We start from the raw sequence: 15,511 nt of genomic DNA, 5'->3' as shown, positions 1-15,511 counted from the left end.
TTAGTTTACTTACTGAAACGTACATATATATCCAAAAGAGTAGGAATACCTTTGAATTAAAATTCTATTTTGTATTTTGAAATCTTCCTTTAGAACACTATACAATTAAAATAAAAAATTGAGCCTGCATTGAGTGCGTAGTCCCGTTTTTAATTTTAAAATCAAAATTTATTTGAATGATGCTTTTTTTTTTTTAAATAATAACGCTAGTTCTCATCAACACAGCCTACACTATATTGGGCGAAAACATTGGGCAACATTTTGTAAAAAAAAAACCACAGTCGTATAGTAAAAGTAACAAATCGAAAGCCTCAATCGGGTGATAACTTTCTTGTAAGAATTTATCATTTCAAATTACATTATGATTTTAAGATGGGGCTCAAATAGCACATACAAAAAAAAATGATTGTGCTTGGTTATTAAGTTGAAATTGTTTATATAATATGGCCGACGTCTATAAAACCATGATATAAAACCCATTATTTTAGTAACCCTAAGACAGCCTTTATTTTTAGTGAAGCATGTAAATCACACGAGCAATCTGCCTTCCCTGTAGCGTAATTCCTACTACGCCAGCTTCGAAAACTTTCTTTGCTCTTGGTATTCGCTTGTAATACTTTTCCACCACCTTAACAGATTCAGATAATCTTTCTTTTCTACGGAGTCCTGAACCAGGTCATTCACTTCTTGCTTAGACGGTGGCCAATTACGAAAACCATATTTGCTTAACCTTCAATCGTTAAAAAATGCATCTTTTAAAAGAAGTATTCTGATATGACAATTTTTAGTAAAGTAGAAAAAAAACTCTTAAATTCCAGTAATATCGGGCATGTCATTTTGTACGTCTTCATTAACGTTATTGTATACAGAACTGACCAAGACCACTTACTCTTCTGAAGAAGCTCCGCCTAAGTTTCGCCGTCCGACGTTGTGATGATACATTCCCCAAACAGCTACAAACTCGCCCATGTGAGGGTTCTCTGTCGACCCGGTACCTGTACGTCTTTCTATAGATGTAATCCGTATCTTGTTGGGGTCATCTCCTGAGTTAGTACGCGATGCTACAAACTGTTCGTTTGTTTCTCTAGATAATGACTTGCCGTCAAATCCAAGAAGTCTTTCTCCGCTGTCTCTAGTCAGCGATTTCCCGTTTGGTCCAATGGGGTTCCTGAATTCCTCAACAGAGGAAGCTTCTTTTCTACCCATTCGCTTTCCATCTAATCCCAATGGCCTACCGTATGCATCCGTTTCGATTGACATCTGCTTTGTATCAAATGGCATTAAACTCTTACCGTCCTTGTCTGGGGGGGCACTGAAAGCATTTGTTGCGACAGGTACAAGATTTAAATCACGTATATTCCCTTTGCTGTCTAGTGGAAAAGTTTTATTGGTAGGCGGGTATAATGAGGCCTTAAATGTGCTCTGTGGTTGTAGCTGTCTTGATTCTAGGTCACTAGTGGGTGTTGAGAGTCCACTGAGAATCGGTATACGGAAACTCCTTCCTGCTAATATGTTTTGCGGAAGCTTCTTTAATTTTAACTTTATTGGTGGACCGGGGATACCCAATGGCGCAACAAATTGACCCCGTGCATCTTTAGATAAAGGATCACCGTTGTAGTCAGTAGGATTTCCGTTTTCGTCTGCTGGAAGTGCTTCGCCATATGGTCCAATAGGGCGTCTAAACGCGTCAAGAGGAAGAGGTTTTGGATCTCCATGCGGCCCAAGAGGCCTTCCATAGAGATCAGTTTTTATAGGTCTTTTCTTTGAATCAAAAGGGGTTAACGGCTTGCCATCGTGGTTTAACGGAACGCCGAAAGCGTTTACTTTTAAGGGCTTGCCATCCGGATCAAGTATTCTTCCAAACGCGTCCGCCTTTAGAGGCTTGTCGTCTTCTTGTAAGTAGGTTGCTAGACTTCCATCTGGGCCCACCGGCTGACTGCTTTTGGGTGCCACTGGATGGCCATGGTTATCGACTGGTAATGGTTCACCGTTTGAAAGCAGAGGCCGTCCTTTTTTATCTGTAAGAAACGGTTTTCCATCAGGCCCTATAGGTTGGCCCAAGTTGTCAACAGGAAGAGGCAGCGGTTCTCCAGAAGGCCCCAGCGGGCGGCCAAATACGTCTGTTGGAACAGCTTTCCCTTCAGAGTCGAGCGGCGGAAGTGGTCTTTTATCTGGACCAAGTGGCGATCCGTAAAAGTCCGTCAAAACCGGCTGATGACCAGGCTTTAACCTAACGCCTTCCCAATTATCAGGCAGAGCGGTTCCTGACGGCTCTACGTATTTCAGAGGTTTCCCATCAGGTGCGACCATCTTTCTTGCAAGTGGTGCCAGATGCCATCCTCGTTGGTCATGGTGCAACGGTTGACCATTTGGCCCAAGAGGTCGACCAGCAGAGTCTGTCAGTAAAGTAGCACCATCTGGTCCAATAGGTTTCCCTTTTGCATCTATAGGTAATGGCAGTGGTTTCCCGTTGTGTAGTGGCCTACCGAAAGCATCAGAAGGAAGTGGTTGCCCATAGGAACTAGCAGGTCTAAAACGCTTTTTGTCGAAACCTATTGGAGTTCCAAAAGCATCGGTCGGCAGAGGAAACCCTTTTGCATTTAAGGCCCTGCCACGTTCATCAACAGGAGCAAGTTGCCCATCAGGGTCTATGTACCTCAGCGGTTTAAGATCTGGTCCTAAGGGACAACTGCACGGACCTCGGGGCCCTAAAACTCTTCCTTGCGGATCCCGTGGTAAAGGTTTATTATCGAGATCCAAATATTTTCCGCTTTTGTCGACCGATAACGGTCTTCCATCGGGTCCTATTGGACGACCGATTGGATCAATGGGTAAGGGAAAAGGTATGCCGTTGGGGTCAAGTGGCCTCCCGAAAGCATCTATCGGAAGTGGCTGACCCTCCAAATTCGCTGCTCGTAGAGGCTTGTCATCTGGCCCGAGAGGTATGCCATACGCATTAATTTTCCGTCGTCTTCCATCATCAAACAATGGGTGACCTGCGTCACTCATTGGCACTTTTATGCCATTAGCTTTGAGATATGAAAGAGGCTTGCCGTCAGGTCCGAGCAGACGACCCACAGAATCTACTCCATAGCCAGGCATCGGCGAATCAGCGACCACGGGAATGGGTACTTCCACCGTGGGGCTTATTGGGAACCGAACTCCGTCAGGCATTAAAGGATAACCTTCTTTATTCGTTTCGAAGGGAATACCATTAGGGGCAATGAAGTTGTTTAATTTATCTTTCGGTACAGGCAGCGGTTCTCCATTGGGCTTAAGCGGACGTCCGAGTATGTCGACGGGTAAAAGGTTACCTCTCGAGTCAACTGGTTTAAGGGGTCTTCCATCTGGATCTAGTGGTGTTCCATAGGCGTCTGTAGGCATCGGAGCTCCACGCCAATCTAGAAATCTACCTCCTGGACCCCGATCAAGAAGTCGTCCATCACGACCGAGGTATGTTAGAGGTTCTCCGTTTGGACCAAGAACCTTTCCGTCAGAGTCTCGAGGTAACCCTTTTAGGGGTCTCCCTGCTATGGGTCTTCCAAGTGGCGGTACTATTTGTTCGTTCTTGTTCTTCGGGAGTGGCTTCCCGTTAGGCCCCAAAAACCTACCTTTCTTATCCGTTGGAAATGGGAGGCCGTTTGGTTGAATCGGTCGTCCATGTTCGTCTTTAGGAATCGGATAGCTAGTGGCATTAGGAGCTAATGGACGGCCATACCAATCTGTTGGAACTGGTTTCTCCGTTTGATCTATCATCCGCAGAGGTTTTCCGTCCTTTCCCAAAGGACTTCCATAGGAATCCGTAGGAACTGGAGCACCGTCCCGATGAATAAGGGTTCCATATTTATCCATCTTTATGGGTTTGTCTTTAGCGTCTATGTACTTCACGGGTTTACCATCAGGTCCTAGCACACGTCCTTTATCATCACGCGGTATACCCTGGAGTGGCTTTCCTACTGGATACAAAGGCCCCAAATGACGATTTTGATAGTCTGCTGGAAGCGCTTTGCCGTTTGGTCCGGTAGGTTTGCCATACGGGTCCGTAGGCAAAGGACGACCATTGGGTCCAATATGGACGCCGTCCTGGTCGATAGGTACCGGTAACGGTAAGTCATTCTCATCAAGAGGCCGGCCAAATTCGTCGGTGGGAAGCGGATATCCCTTTGAGTTCGCAATTGGTAACAATTGATAGTCTGGACCAAAAGGTATACCATAAGCATTTGTTGGCAGTTGAGTGCCGTCGGGTGATACAGCTCTACCTTTTGCATCCATTGGAACCTTGGTGCCATCCGGCAGAAGAAATGTAAGAAGCGGATTTCCCATTGAATCAGCTATGGTTAACAATTTTTTATCCGGACCATAAGGGACGCCATAAGGATTTGTTGGCAATAACGTGCCGTCTACTCCAAGTGCTCTCCCCTTGGAGTCCAGGGGCACCTTTGTTCCATTGGGTAGGAGAAACGTGCGATCAAATGGTCTGCCATGTTCATCCGTTGGAAGTAGGTTTCCTTTAGGGTCCGCAGCTCTCAACAATTTTCCATCAGGGCCGAAAGGTACTCCAAACGAATTCATTGGCAATGGGATGCCGTTTGGTGCAATAGCTCTCCCGAAGGTGTCTTTTAGGGCTTTGGTTCCATTTGGCAACAAATAAATGGGAAGTGGGTTTCCTTTCCAATCGGCTATTACCAGCGGTTCATTGTTGTGTCCGAGAGGAACCCCATATGTATCTGTGGGCAGTGGCGTGCCCTCTGGTGTAACAGCTCTGCCTTTGGCATCAACGGGCACTTTTGTACCATTTGGATAAAGGAAAGTTCGATCCTCCCCGAAGGCCTTCGATAAAAGGTATGGAACTTCAACTGGCTTTCCTGGAGGTGGCAGCACTCGACCGTCAGGGTCGACCGGTAACGGTGTCCCATCTGGACCGAGCGTACGATTCTGTTTGTCACGCGGGAGCGGTTTCCCGTTGGGACCAATTGGGAGGCCTTTATTATCAACTGGCAATGGTTCGGGTAACCCGTCAGGTCCCAGAGGTCGATTGAAGCCATCGGTAGGCAGAGGATTATTGTGCCCGTCAAAAACCATAACGTTTTTACCTAGAGGAATCGGCACTCCATACGCATCAACTTTCCCCTTGTAAGGTCTCGAATCAGGACCACGGAGGGTCCCATTGCTATATATTGCTATCGAGGTTCCCTCCGGTGTACGGTAGACGAGCCGGCCCAGTTGTTCAGTGGGCTCAAGAGTATCTTCACAGTTGTCTGGAGGTAGAGTCGTCGTCGTAGTAGGGCGTTTTCTGCATCTAACCTAAACGGAATCAGCTATTGTATTAACATTTTCCAGAACCTCCAATAATTATCTTGTTATATGAGCTTTTAATATTTACCATTTATACGTTTCTAAATTCAATTTCAAACGTCTAAATGTAGAAATTATCGATTTATACCTGTTTTCTTCATTGCTTTCCAGCTGGAAAACGTCACAACACACAAAATATACAGAAATGGAAAAGTTCTAGACTGCCAATTTTTTTACGCTTTTCATGCATCAAATATATTTAAATAAATCAGTTAGTCTAACCTTATATCTAACAAATGTATTAAATATTTGTTTAATATAATAAATAATAAAATAATGGATTAGTTTATGCCAGACATCCTAATCAGCTACGGGAAAGTTCTAACAGACAATCAACAGGAGCGCTCCCTTCATTTTACACTGTGCGCCATTCACAATTCTTTCTCGAAAAATTCGATGATAAATTACTGGTTTATCATAGTGACTCAATAGAAGCTTTAAGAACAGCAAACGAATCTAAATGCAAAATTGATTGAACAAGCTCGAAGTTGTACGGACACTCAGACCATTTTTATAAGTTTGGTCCAAAAACTTTGCACTTGTCCTTGGTGGAGCTGACCCAATTTCATTCTACATTGTCATATTTCGATCCAAAATAAATACCCTGCAATGCCTGTTGTATAATCGTTTCATAATAAACAATGCCAATGAATGATACTCACGCGTCTCATTGATGGAAGCTGCACCGATCGTTCACTCTCGGAGCTGAGCAATGGCTTGGCCAAATGCAGTTCCGGAGGCGTAAGCCGTCCATCATCGCTTGCAGATCTCACCAATTTTGTATGTAGTTCATTGCCTTGCGTGGCAAACCACGCAAGCTGTTCGTGTGCCTCGACACATTTTAGGGGTAAAATGATCGTGTTGACCAAAATGGGGTAGACAAGGGTAACATGTGATATCCATTGCATGGTGACTGCAAACGATGCAGTGATTTTAGACCGTCCGTTATGTGTCGTTCTCGATTTTATACGTTACGAACAAAACGTGAATAAAGGTGCCAACTCATTAATTAGAATATGTCGATATCAATAATAGTTGAGAATCAAACTCAAAGTTGGAGGCCTTCGTTTTTGGTCGAAATAGTTAGTAGACTCTTTTGAAGAGATCGAGTGGACGGGCTTTTTAGCATCTGACCTCATCGAGACAAAAAATGTCAACGTATACCATTTTATGCGCTGACATGTTAATGCAATGAGTATGACAATATGTAGAAACATGATTAATATTGTGATTGACTCATCTCGAAAACCTGGGGGCTGCCTAAAAGCTTCGTGAGAATAACAGGTGACATAGAGAGCCTTGTATTGTATTGTACATTTTCCACTTATATTAGACAGCGAAAAAGACGAGTAGACAAATAATTGATAATTTCACTTGGATTGTCATTATTGTCGGAGAAACGTTTAGATAATGATTTCCGTTCTCTGCTTGATTTAGCTACATGACTGCCTGTCTGCATTTGAAGCAGAATAAGACATTCCGTTATGATGAAAAAAGCCCCCAGCCGTATTACTGCTCGCGCATAGTTTGTGTTCCGACTACTAGTTAAACAGAAAGCTTCGGCACTAAATCGTTAATTCTGACATTTTTTTCATTGTACCAGCTCTTTTTTTACCACATCTGCTGTTCAAGCAGCGTAATTGCTGAAAATTGGGAGGGGGCCAGGGGTAGGCATAAGTGATAGGCAAGTGGTCTCATATTGAGTAAAATTTTGACAAGAAGGTTTCGACTTCTCAATTCTTCGTCACTGCTGATTTTGTACTTCGTTCTTTTTTGCTCAGCGCAACAACCTCTGGCCGCGGGACATGAGGTCGGACCTGCGGTCAATCGACTGTTATTAAGATTATTGCGATAGTGCTTGACGATTCCTCACCGTAAAATGATTGTGATTGTTATTGTTAGTACAATTACAAGTTGTTCCGTTCGTTTTGGTGGTCCTGAACCTTTGTATATACATATATATATATATATATATATATATCTCTATCTAGACAGAATTGATTTGAAACAAGTACATACATAGATATGATATAGATAGAGTATTATTACAGACGATGACAGACACAGCAGTATCAGGGGCAGTAATCCTCAATAACATCTGGGTATTCACGTTTACAAATCGATAATGTTGCACTGGAGCTAGGAAGATGAGGCACGCATTCAGTCGTCGTGTTGCTGTTATCAGTCATGGCGGCCGTTGTCTTAACTGTGCTCGTCTGTTACTTCGACGCTGAACTCAACAGATAAACGGCATTTCGATGTTTATTTGTTACGCGCCTGGGCCAGTCACAACTTGGTAAATGATCGGTCGATGGAACGCATATGTAACTGTAGCAAAGAATGATGTCTCATAGTACATAATGTGATCTTTAAAATGCTTCCACAGAACAGCCTGCTCAGAACGTCGTTGCTCATTCACCACGTGCCGTACACTGGTAGAAGGTATCAGTCATTCGAAACTGGGCCGCGAAACGTATGGGACAAAAGAGTGACTACGGAACGCAATAATCGTGCTACTACCACCACCTGATAGACAGCTAATTAGAAAAAAAGCGAATAATAAACTAGGCACAAAGAAATGAATAACTTCAGTGTGATAGAGAACTATCACACTGAAGTATTTTCATAAAAGCGACCAACGTGGTCCGGGTGCCTCTGATAGCCCATTGTTACTCTAATCTACTATATCGATGAGTATCCTTTACCAGCCTGGTCTGGGATTCTAGGATAACTGTACCGCATCAGACACTCCGAGCCAAAAACAACAACAACTATACAAACAACTACTGGTAATATCAGCAGCGTTTTGTAATTACCATCTACCATCTTTTGACCTTCCTCTTGGCATTGGCACCAATTCAACTGTATTGTGCCCTCTTATTAATTCCCAACGAGTCTAGTACCTTAAAATGACCGATGCAGTAGATAAGGGATCGTTTGTGAGGGATTATCTCCAGTAGAATTGTTCACGCAAAGTTCATTCATCTATATATAGTGTATTCATATATTTATACTGGTTTGGTAATCCATAGCGTATGGTATCCTAATTTCTCTTAGTGTTATTTCAGTACATTCCTTCACTCGATATATATGGCCATATCAGACTCTATTGTCAGCTTCCCATAAAGATCTCGCCCATCTCCGGCAAATAATGGCGGTGCACGGTGGATGTCAACAATATATCACTAGTTCGTACTGTAACCGACCATCATCTTGCGAGAGGCGAAGAATTGCAAGCAGCGGCGGTCCATTTGAATTTCACCCGCCACACGTTTTCCCCTGTTTCCTCTCTGGTTCAGATGGCGTCTATCGTCGAGATTTGATCATTTGTCGCCCGTTTTTCTCTGTTTAGGACCTCAGGCGAGATTCCTCTTTTGCTGCCGATTCACTGTCATTGCTCCGATACGCACCACAGTGTAATGTTCGTTTTTTTTTTAATTTTCGATTTTATCTTCCCGCCGATTGCGATATCTTTGAAGGCCATCCTCGGCGCTTTTACTGCTACGAAAAAGAGCAACCTATATGAGACGAAATGGCGATAATAGCACCAAACGTCGTGAAAATGATAGACTAGTACCAATTTAACACTGCAGTGTTACCACTGTGAGCAACGGCCAACACAGCAAATGTAGGGTCCTTCCCCCACGACTGCGTACAGTTATGTGCTAAGCACCGGAATGATTCCGCAGCTTGTACCGCTAGCCGTACTGCAGTGCACTCTAACCGCCGTGCTGAAACACAGCTTGCCTTTTTCGTGGTCGTCATAGCCCCACATCCGACTGTTGTCGCTGCAGCCATATATTTTAATTTTCAAATCGTGACAATGCTGAAAAGAGGACACAGGAAGGACCAAAGAGAATAAGGGGAAAAAGCAAAAAAGAGTCGACGTTTCAAAGTTGAACCGCTTCGACGGCGTTACGTCTTCGTCCGTTCCCGTTCCACTTTCGAGTTCCGTCGACGACGAGGCCTTCTTTAAGAGCAGTAGCGGCAGCAGCCACAAAGGGTGCCTCGAATCGCATAGCTCGGCGACGCCCGCTGGCTCGTTCCTGGTAGTGAACGTCCGATTCCGGCGATGAAATATGCCTACGGTATTCTGCTTCGCGTCAGCCTCACTTTTAGTTCTTGGCTTGTCATCGTGGTCTTCACTCTCTGATACACCCCCTCCCTCCTTTAGGCTCAATTCTTTCTCACCCTTTGGCTTTTTCGTTTTTCCTTGGTAGTGTGAGGTGCTGGCCTTTTTGAGTAGCGCATCGTTCCATCAGTTTCGTTTTCACGATGAAAGATTGCGCGCAAGAAATAGTGCACATTTCCTTCGTCACCCCTTTGAACTGAGAGGGAGAGAGGCTGAGCAAACGTGGTACTGGGGTACGATGAGACACGGACCAGAAACCGGGTGTTTACGCCCATCTCATATTATTGCTCTAAACCTTTCAGAGCTCGTTTATCCACAGGCGTAAATGTAATATGTTGCCCTCAGAGTCCACTAGACCGCCAGCAAACGCTATCCAACTTGAAGTAAGCCAGCCACGTTTTCTGCCATGCGTCCTGTGCAGCAAATGTGCTGCTTAATACCACCAAGACAGCTGCATCGCTTCGATGATAGTAAGAGCTACCCCAACAAAAATCGGAGGAAATTTCGTCTGCTGCCAAATGGCCGCATTCATCATTTGCCATTTTGTTCCGCCACTACGGTACCCCTTTCAGTCGTAGTCTCTGCACTTTCAGTGTATCCCCAGTATTACCCAACAAAGTCTTTAAAACCCTTGATAAACTCACAGATTGCACACTACTTAATAATGTCCTTCTGCACAGACTTCTGCTGCTTATTTCCCGATAGTCCTTGTAAAGTTTCAACCTCCTCTCCCTTCGCTACCGCTGACGCTACCTCTGGCTTATGGTGACCCTGCGTCCCCAGCACTTTGCTCATTGTCCATTCATTCAACTTTCTTTCAAGCGCTCCTTTATAAATTTGTTTGGCTCTAGGGCCGCTACTATTTTTTCTCACAACAGGAGAGAGCTTTCACTACCTGAGCCAGTATGCCAGGCACTACTCCAGTGAGGTGTTGGATCGCAGAAGGAAAGTTAAAGAGGGCTAAATGAGCGTCGTAGAAGAACTCAAGAGCGTGCCACGCTACAGAAAAGGCTTTGATGGGCTCGTTTCATAAATTTCTATAGATTTCCAAATTGCGACAGTCACGTCGGTGGTCCACGCTCCCGCAACCGACGCCTACCGGTCGAAGGGGTTCGACAAATTGAGTCAAATCAAGCTCCCGAAGATTATTTGGCCATAGGAAAATGGCTAAAAACGTACTATCCATGGCTGGCCCCTTTTTTGGTAAGTGGAAGCAAAAAAGGACGATAAGTGACATCGAAGATAAAACTGTGCGACCTGATGCCATATACGTTGGTTTATGGAGGCTTTCATATTTACCTATAAGATTTTAAAAAGGCTTTAGAATACACATCTCAGGCAAAATATGGAGTTATTTAAGAGCTTCAGAGAAATAGGATTCATTTGGTGCTATTGGCACCCGCAGCTTCCTCTGTTATGTGTATACTATATTACTACTCCTTACAAGGGGTACAAACCAGGCGTCTACCATATACTTGTGAATTTACGCTTTAGCTTCATAAAACTTATCTAATACTTATGCTTTAAGGTGAAGTCCGTTGACGCTTCTGCTGGCTAACTCGGTGCTGCTGGATTGTCTAGATTAAGCTATTTTAAATCTTAAAACTGTTGTTTCTTTAGAACAAAAGCTCAATCAAAGGAATTCGACTACCTGACTATGAAGGCAGATGTCAAGGTGACCCTTTGCTCCCTAAAAACAGTGAACATGTACAACTTTTAAAAAAATCTTCTAATTCTATGTCGCTTTGTAGTACCTCAGCAAAGTCGTTTTTTATTTGGAACAAGTGGGGACAAAGATGTTATAAATTGATTGCTTGTAAATAGGATGCCTACAGAGATTGGGAAAAGCTGTTAAAAGTTTACTGTTTCTATTAAAAATCCAACGTCACGGTTATTTATTGAATAGATCTCTGTGTACATACGTGAGTGTACTCTCCATTATCTAACAACAAATAATTTCTGCCGTAGTTACTAACGGCTATTCTATTGCGAAGTGCCTATAACGTTTTCATTGTATGTTTTACTGGCATTTTCAAGAGCGCATGATGTCTGCATAGGATAAAAAATAACCCAATATTTCACTATGCTATGCAGTATCTATTTATACAGTTAAAACATTGTTGGACACGGGATGGCTCACCAGGGCGCCTCGCCTGCCAAGGATCTCCTTCCCTTTATGGCTTGTATTAGTATCCGAGGACGTTGGTGAGGCTGAACGCGCCTGAGAGTAGAGGGCCCTTTCTCCACGCGCTCACACGAGGAGCTGTTAACGGAATTCGATGACCGCCCCTCGAACGTTCTCTACCCAAGATGAAGTCAATCTGCTCGGCTGTACTGGAAGGACCGACAGATCCGCACTCGGTGGTGCCTTTCTCTCACTCTCATTTTGTTTTAGAGGTCCTCTTAGCGTCTGCCTTTTCGGCCGGCATTGCTTCCCTAGTCGCGGCCACCGTCCTCGTACCGCCTCCTGCACTGTCTTACTGGTGCCGTATCCGAATGCATCATGTATAACGATGTTCCTCAACTCACCAAGTTTTGCATAAAATGCATCGGTCGGCCGCATGCAAACTGTGACCGGAAATAATTTCGGGTGTCACTAGCGGCTGGCGCGATTATCATAATTTCGAAACTAATGCAATAAGAGCGAGAATGACAGTGTGGGAATAGTCGCTCTTCAGCCAAAGGCCGACTTACCATGACCGTAAGCAGTAGAACTATGACGTCCTGCAACCTCGTCCAGAAGCGTATAATACACGGTAATTGCGTGTCGAAAAACGGGAAAATTTTGTTTTGTAAAATTCCGATTAGGCAAAGATAAAATGTTGTCTTACACGGTACGTACATCATTGAACTTTTCCCTGTAATGTCAATCATTAAACACTTTTCAACACGTTGCACCTTTGATCATTTCATTGTTTGAAATTAGCGTTTTCCTATGCAAATTGCTTCACCCAAAACCTCTATGCAGCTGCAGTGCAACACTGCTGGAAATACGATCGTGGGATTTCTTTAACATCCTTCTTAAAGCATAAAAAAATGCTTGAAAAAGGCATTGAAACACTTAACAGTTCTAATAGAGAGCCAAAGGACGAATATACCTGCAATGTGTTTACAGAAAATGCCAGGACAATTAAGCTAATCATCGTCTGGGTGTAATGCTAACAAAGTTCCAACCATAGACGTATAGCACTATATTACACATGCCGTACATTGGCTCTAGGTATATGGTACAAAAGAAATCCAGTTAAAATACTCGTAGTACCAAGTTTGAATCTGCTAAGCCTCATATGTTTTCTGCTAAATCCGAAACATCGGGGCTCGTCGCTGCAGTTGGCTGCGTGCAACGTGTACGAGAGAGGCTCGAACGCGCCCCGTAGCAGACACCGCACAATGTGCAACAGATAACGAGAGCGTGTTACCAGCTAACGAAGATTATCACTTGCCTTCTCAGACTTAATCTGCCAGCAGCCCGCGAACAGGACACGTTTCTTGTCGCTTTCACGTGTCAAGGTTGAACTAAATTCAGCATAAGGACATAGTCAATCGTCGCTCTTCTATGTTTTGCACGCCGGAGTCCGCTATGGGTTGCAGCGACAGACGTTGACTTTGGACGTTTCGACAGTCGATCCAAACGTCGCGACGTGACGAGATTCAAATAGCTTGCTTGTTGTCTGTTCGCCCGCTCTGAGTCGTTTCTCTTTTTTTCGCAGTGTGTTGGATGCGTGACATGTGTGGCATATTTATCGGTGACAAGAGGCTAACGGCTTGCATAGATCATTCAGTTAAGTGTGTGCCTAATTGTGGGTGCAAGCCCCGAAGTATTACAATGTTATATTTGAACCCGTTGCCAAATATGGGTCTGTTTTAAGGTTACCCGTTTGCAACATTAATGATACAACACTGACTTTTATTTACAACTACATGTATTTCATTCAGATTTTCTTTTACCTGTAGTAACCTTATTTACGTTGTTTACCCTATTTACAGTTGGGAATTTCGTGTCATAACAGCCTGTTAGCACGGATGCTTTCACCGCAATCTACTGCGTCGAACGTAGTTTATATCATCAATTTTACTTGAAATTTTCGGTAACTATAGAGTATATCTAAGTTAAATTAAGAGCACCTAATGTTTATGGCCGCTATATGGAACAGAGTAAGCGAATGGAAAAAACGTGGTTCTTTTGAAGGCAAGTTCGCAGCAATAACGCAGCAGTCACAACTTGTTGTTCAAATTGTTCTACACATGCACTCATGGAACACAGCTAGTACATATTCTAACTTCAAAATTGCTTCGAAGTTGTCAAACATTAGAATGTAAGTTGTACGCATATGGAAAACAGAATAGAACCCAAATTGTGTATGTAAGCAACATGGAAGGTCTGTCGCTGCAGATACAAAAAGATAATTCTACTTTTGTTTCAAGCATTAATAAGGGACTTAGGTGAAGCATAGCCCTCAAGTGTTTACGTATTGCTCGTCACTTTCGGAATATGGAAAAGGAAAGCGTTTCTATTAAAATGTCTGATAGAAGGATTATAATACGAACAATAATTTTTCTCTTATTTTATGTAAACTAAGTGTCAGTTATTTTCAATGCCAAATAAAGTAGCAATATAAAAATTAAAAAAAAAAAAACAATTTAAATGCGTTTTCATGAACTGATTAAATCAATTCCTTGTTTGTCATATTTCAACATACGTTCACCAAAAATAATTTGTATAGCGAACTATACTGCATAACAACCAACAAGTCTAGATCAATTGCTAACATTTGAATAATTACGGTAGTGATATACTCATGCGTGTATGCAACTATTTACTTGCTTTTTTTTTAATTCCTGACTTAACTGTAAACCTACTTTTTCTCAACTCTAAACTTATCTTGGTCTTCATGTAATCATTTGAACTCTAGCTGAATTTTTTTCAACATTGTAAGCTTACTCCTTCGCCTGTATGTCTTTTCCCTTATTTATATGTTTCGTTGTACTGACATTTAAACATAGCTCACCTAGATGAAGTTGCGATTAAACATAAAATACAGGTAGTTCAGACAATGGGATAAGATACGAAATAGTTCTGCGATAAGAGGAGCTGTTTTCTTCCAGCCATCTTATTAGAACGCCTCGTGCGCGTACTATAGAATGTGCAAGTACAAGTTATGGTCAGGTTAGGTAAAAACGAAAACGGATTTTATCATTTACTGTAATGGTTAACAAGCGGTTAGCAGAAATGACTTTTATTTATTTTGTGTTTAGTTCCTATTGAGTATAACAATGTTTTTCTCAATCTCTGCCTCGGCGGCAAACAGCAAATAACTAGGCAAAGCAACTCAGCACTTTGGTTGGCGGTCTCATGTCGATCCACGCATGGAATCCGGGAAGCGCGCGTACCGCGATTTATATTACTCTCGGTATTGCAGAGTAAAATGGAAGAAAAAAGACATTCCTAGACGAACGTAACCAACTGCGAAGCCCAGTGAACACAGAGCATAATAGAGGAACTAGCAGGAGCCTCTTGCTGAACCGTGAATGACATTCCGGACGCAGAGAGAAGGTGCAGACCACCACACGGAATAAAGGAACGATCCTTAAGGATCTTATAAGGGGCGTCGAGTGGTCGCATGGCCGTTCTAAATCAAATTACAGTCCTAACGAGGTTATCCTTCCCATCAGGGCGAGCTGCTGCTGCCGCCGCCGTCGTTGCCGTAGCCACAACTACCGCAACGGTTTTCGTCTTTACACCTCCTACACACACGTATATATATATATGCTTGTAAGTGTACATATATATATATATATATATATATATATATCTGTGTGAGAGAGAAAGACATTGTGACACTAGAAGGGAGAAAGTGGATAGTGAACTGCACGTCCGTTTTCGTTCGTTTGTCTTAAAGAACCCCTCAGCATTTGATTTGGCTACTCATTCATCTCGTCTTGACAAAGCTTGCTGATCGTATATCGCCCTGGTAACAACTGATAGGAGTTGCACCACTTCCCAGACCCATTGTCTCACTAAAC

The 15,511-nt window shown here is 43.2% G+C and overlaps 1 protein-coding gene and 1 long non-coding RNA gene across 3 annotated transcripts; one reads left to right on the top strand and one right to left on the bottom strand.

The window, feature by feature from the left end:
• Positions 1–466: 466 nt before the first annotated feature.
• On the bottom strand, positions 467–6,497 carry LOC111245464 (uncharacterized). Of its 2 annotated transcripts, none has more exons than XM_022793853.2 (3): positions 6,018–6,497; positions 890–5,304; positions 467–730 (listed from the first exon to the last, which is right to left on the bottom strand). In XM_022793853.2, the coding sequence occupies exons 1-3, from the start codon at positions 6,261–6,263 to the stop codon at positions 568–570; spliced, it is 4,824 nt and encodes a 1,607-aa protein (XP_022649588.1). In that variant the 5' UTR covers positions 6,264–6,497; the 3' UTR covers positions 467–567. The 2 variants fall into 2 exon arrangements, with proteins under 2 accessions (XP_022649588.1, XP_086836653.1); XM_086980527.1 differs by having other exon boundaries at positions 469–730; positions 890–5,299; positions 6,018–6,157.
• Positions 6,498–12,870: 6,373 nt separating this feature from the next.
• On the top strand, positions 12,871–14,124 carry LOC147757322 (uncharacterized). Its single transcript, XR_015321249.1, has 2 exons — positions 12,871–13,268; positions 13,475–14,124. It is a non-coding gene; the product is annotated as an uncharacterized LOC147757322 (long non-coding RNA).
• The last annotated feature ends 1,387 nt before the right edge of the window (positions 14,125–15,511 follow it).

This window comes from Varroa destructor, unplaced genomic scaffold (assembly GCF_002443255.2).
Source record: "Varroa destructor unplaced genomic scaffold, Vdes_3.0 BEIS01000002.1, whole genome shotgun sequence".
NCBI lineage: Eukaryota > Metazoa > Arthropoda > Arachnida > Mesostigmata > Varroidae > Varroa > Varroa destructor.
The sequence above is the reverse complement of the archived record's forward strand: the minus strand, read 5'-3'. Positions and strand labels throughout refer to the sequence as shown.

Excerpts from the sequence above, each read along its gene's own strand:
- LOC111245464 (XM_022793853.2), bottom strand. The coding sequence starts at position 6,263 with ATGCAATGGATATCACATGTTACCCTTGTCTACCCCATTTTGGTCAAC. Across the intron at positions 5,305-6,017 it reads AGCTTCCATCAATGAGACGC|GTTAGATGCAGAAAACGCCC; the intron begins GTGAGTATCATT and ends GATTCCGTTTAG. Across the intron at positions 731-889 it reads GGCGGAGCTTCTTCAGAAGA|GTTAAGCAAATATGGTTTTC; the intron begins GTAAGTGGTCTT and ends TAACGATTGAAG.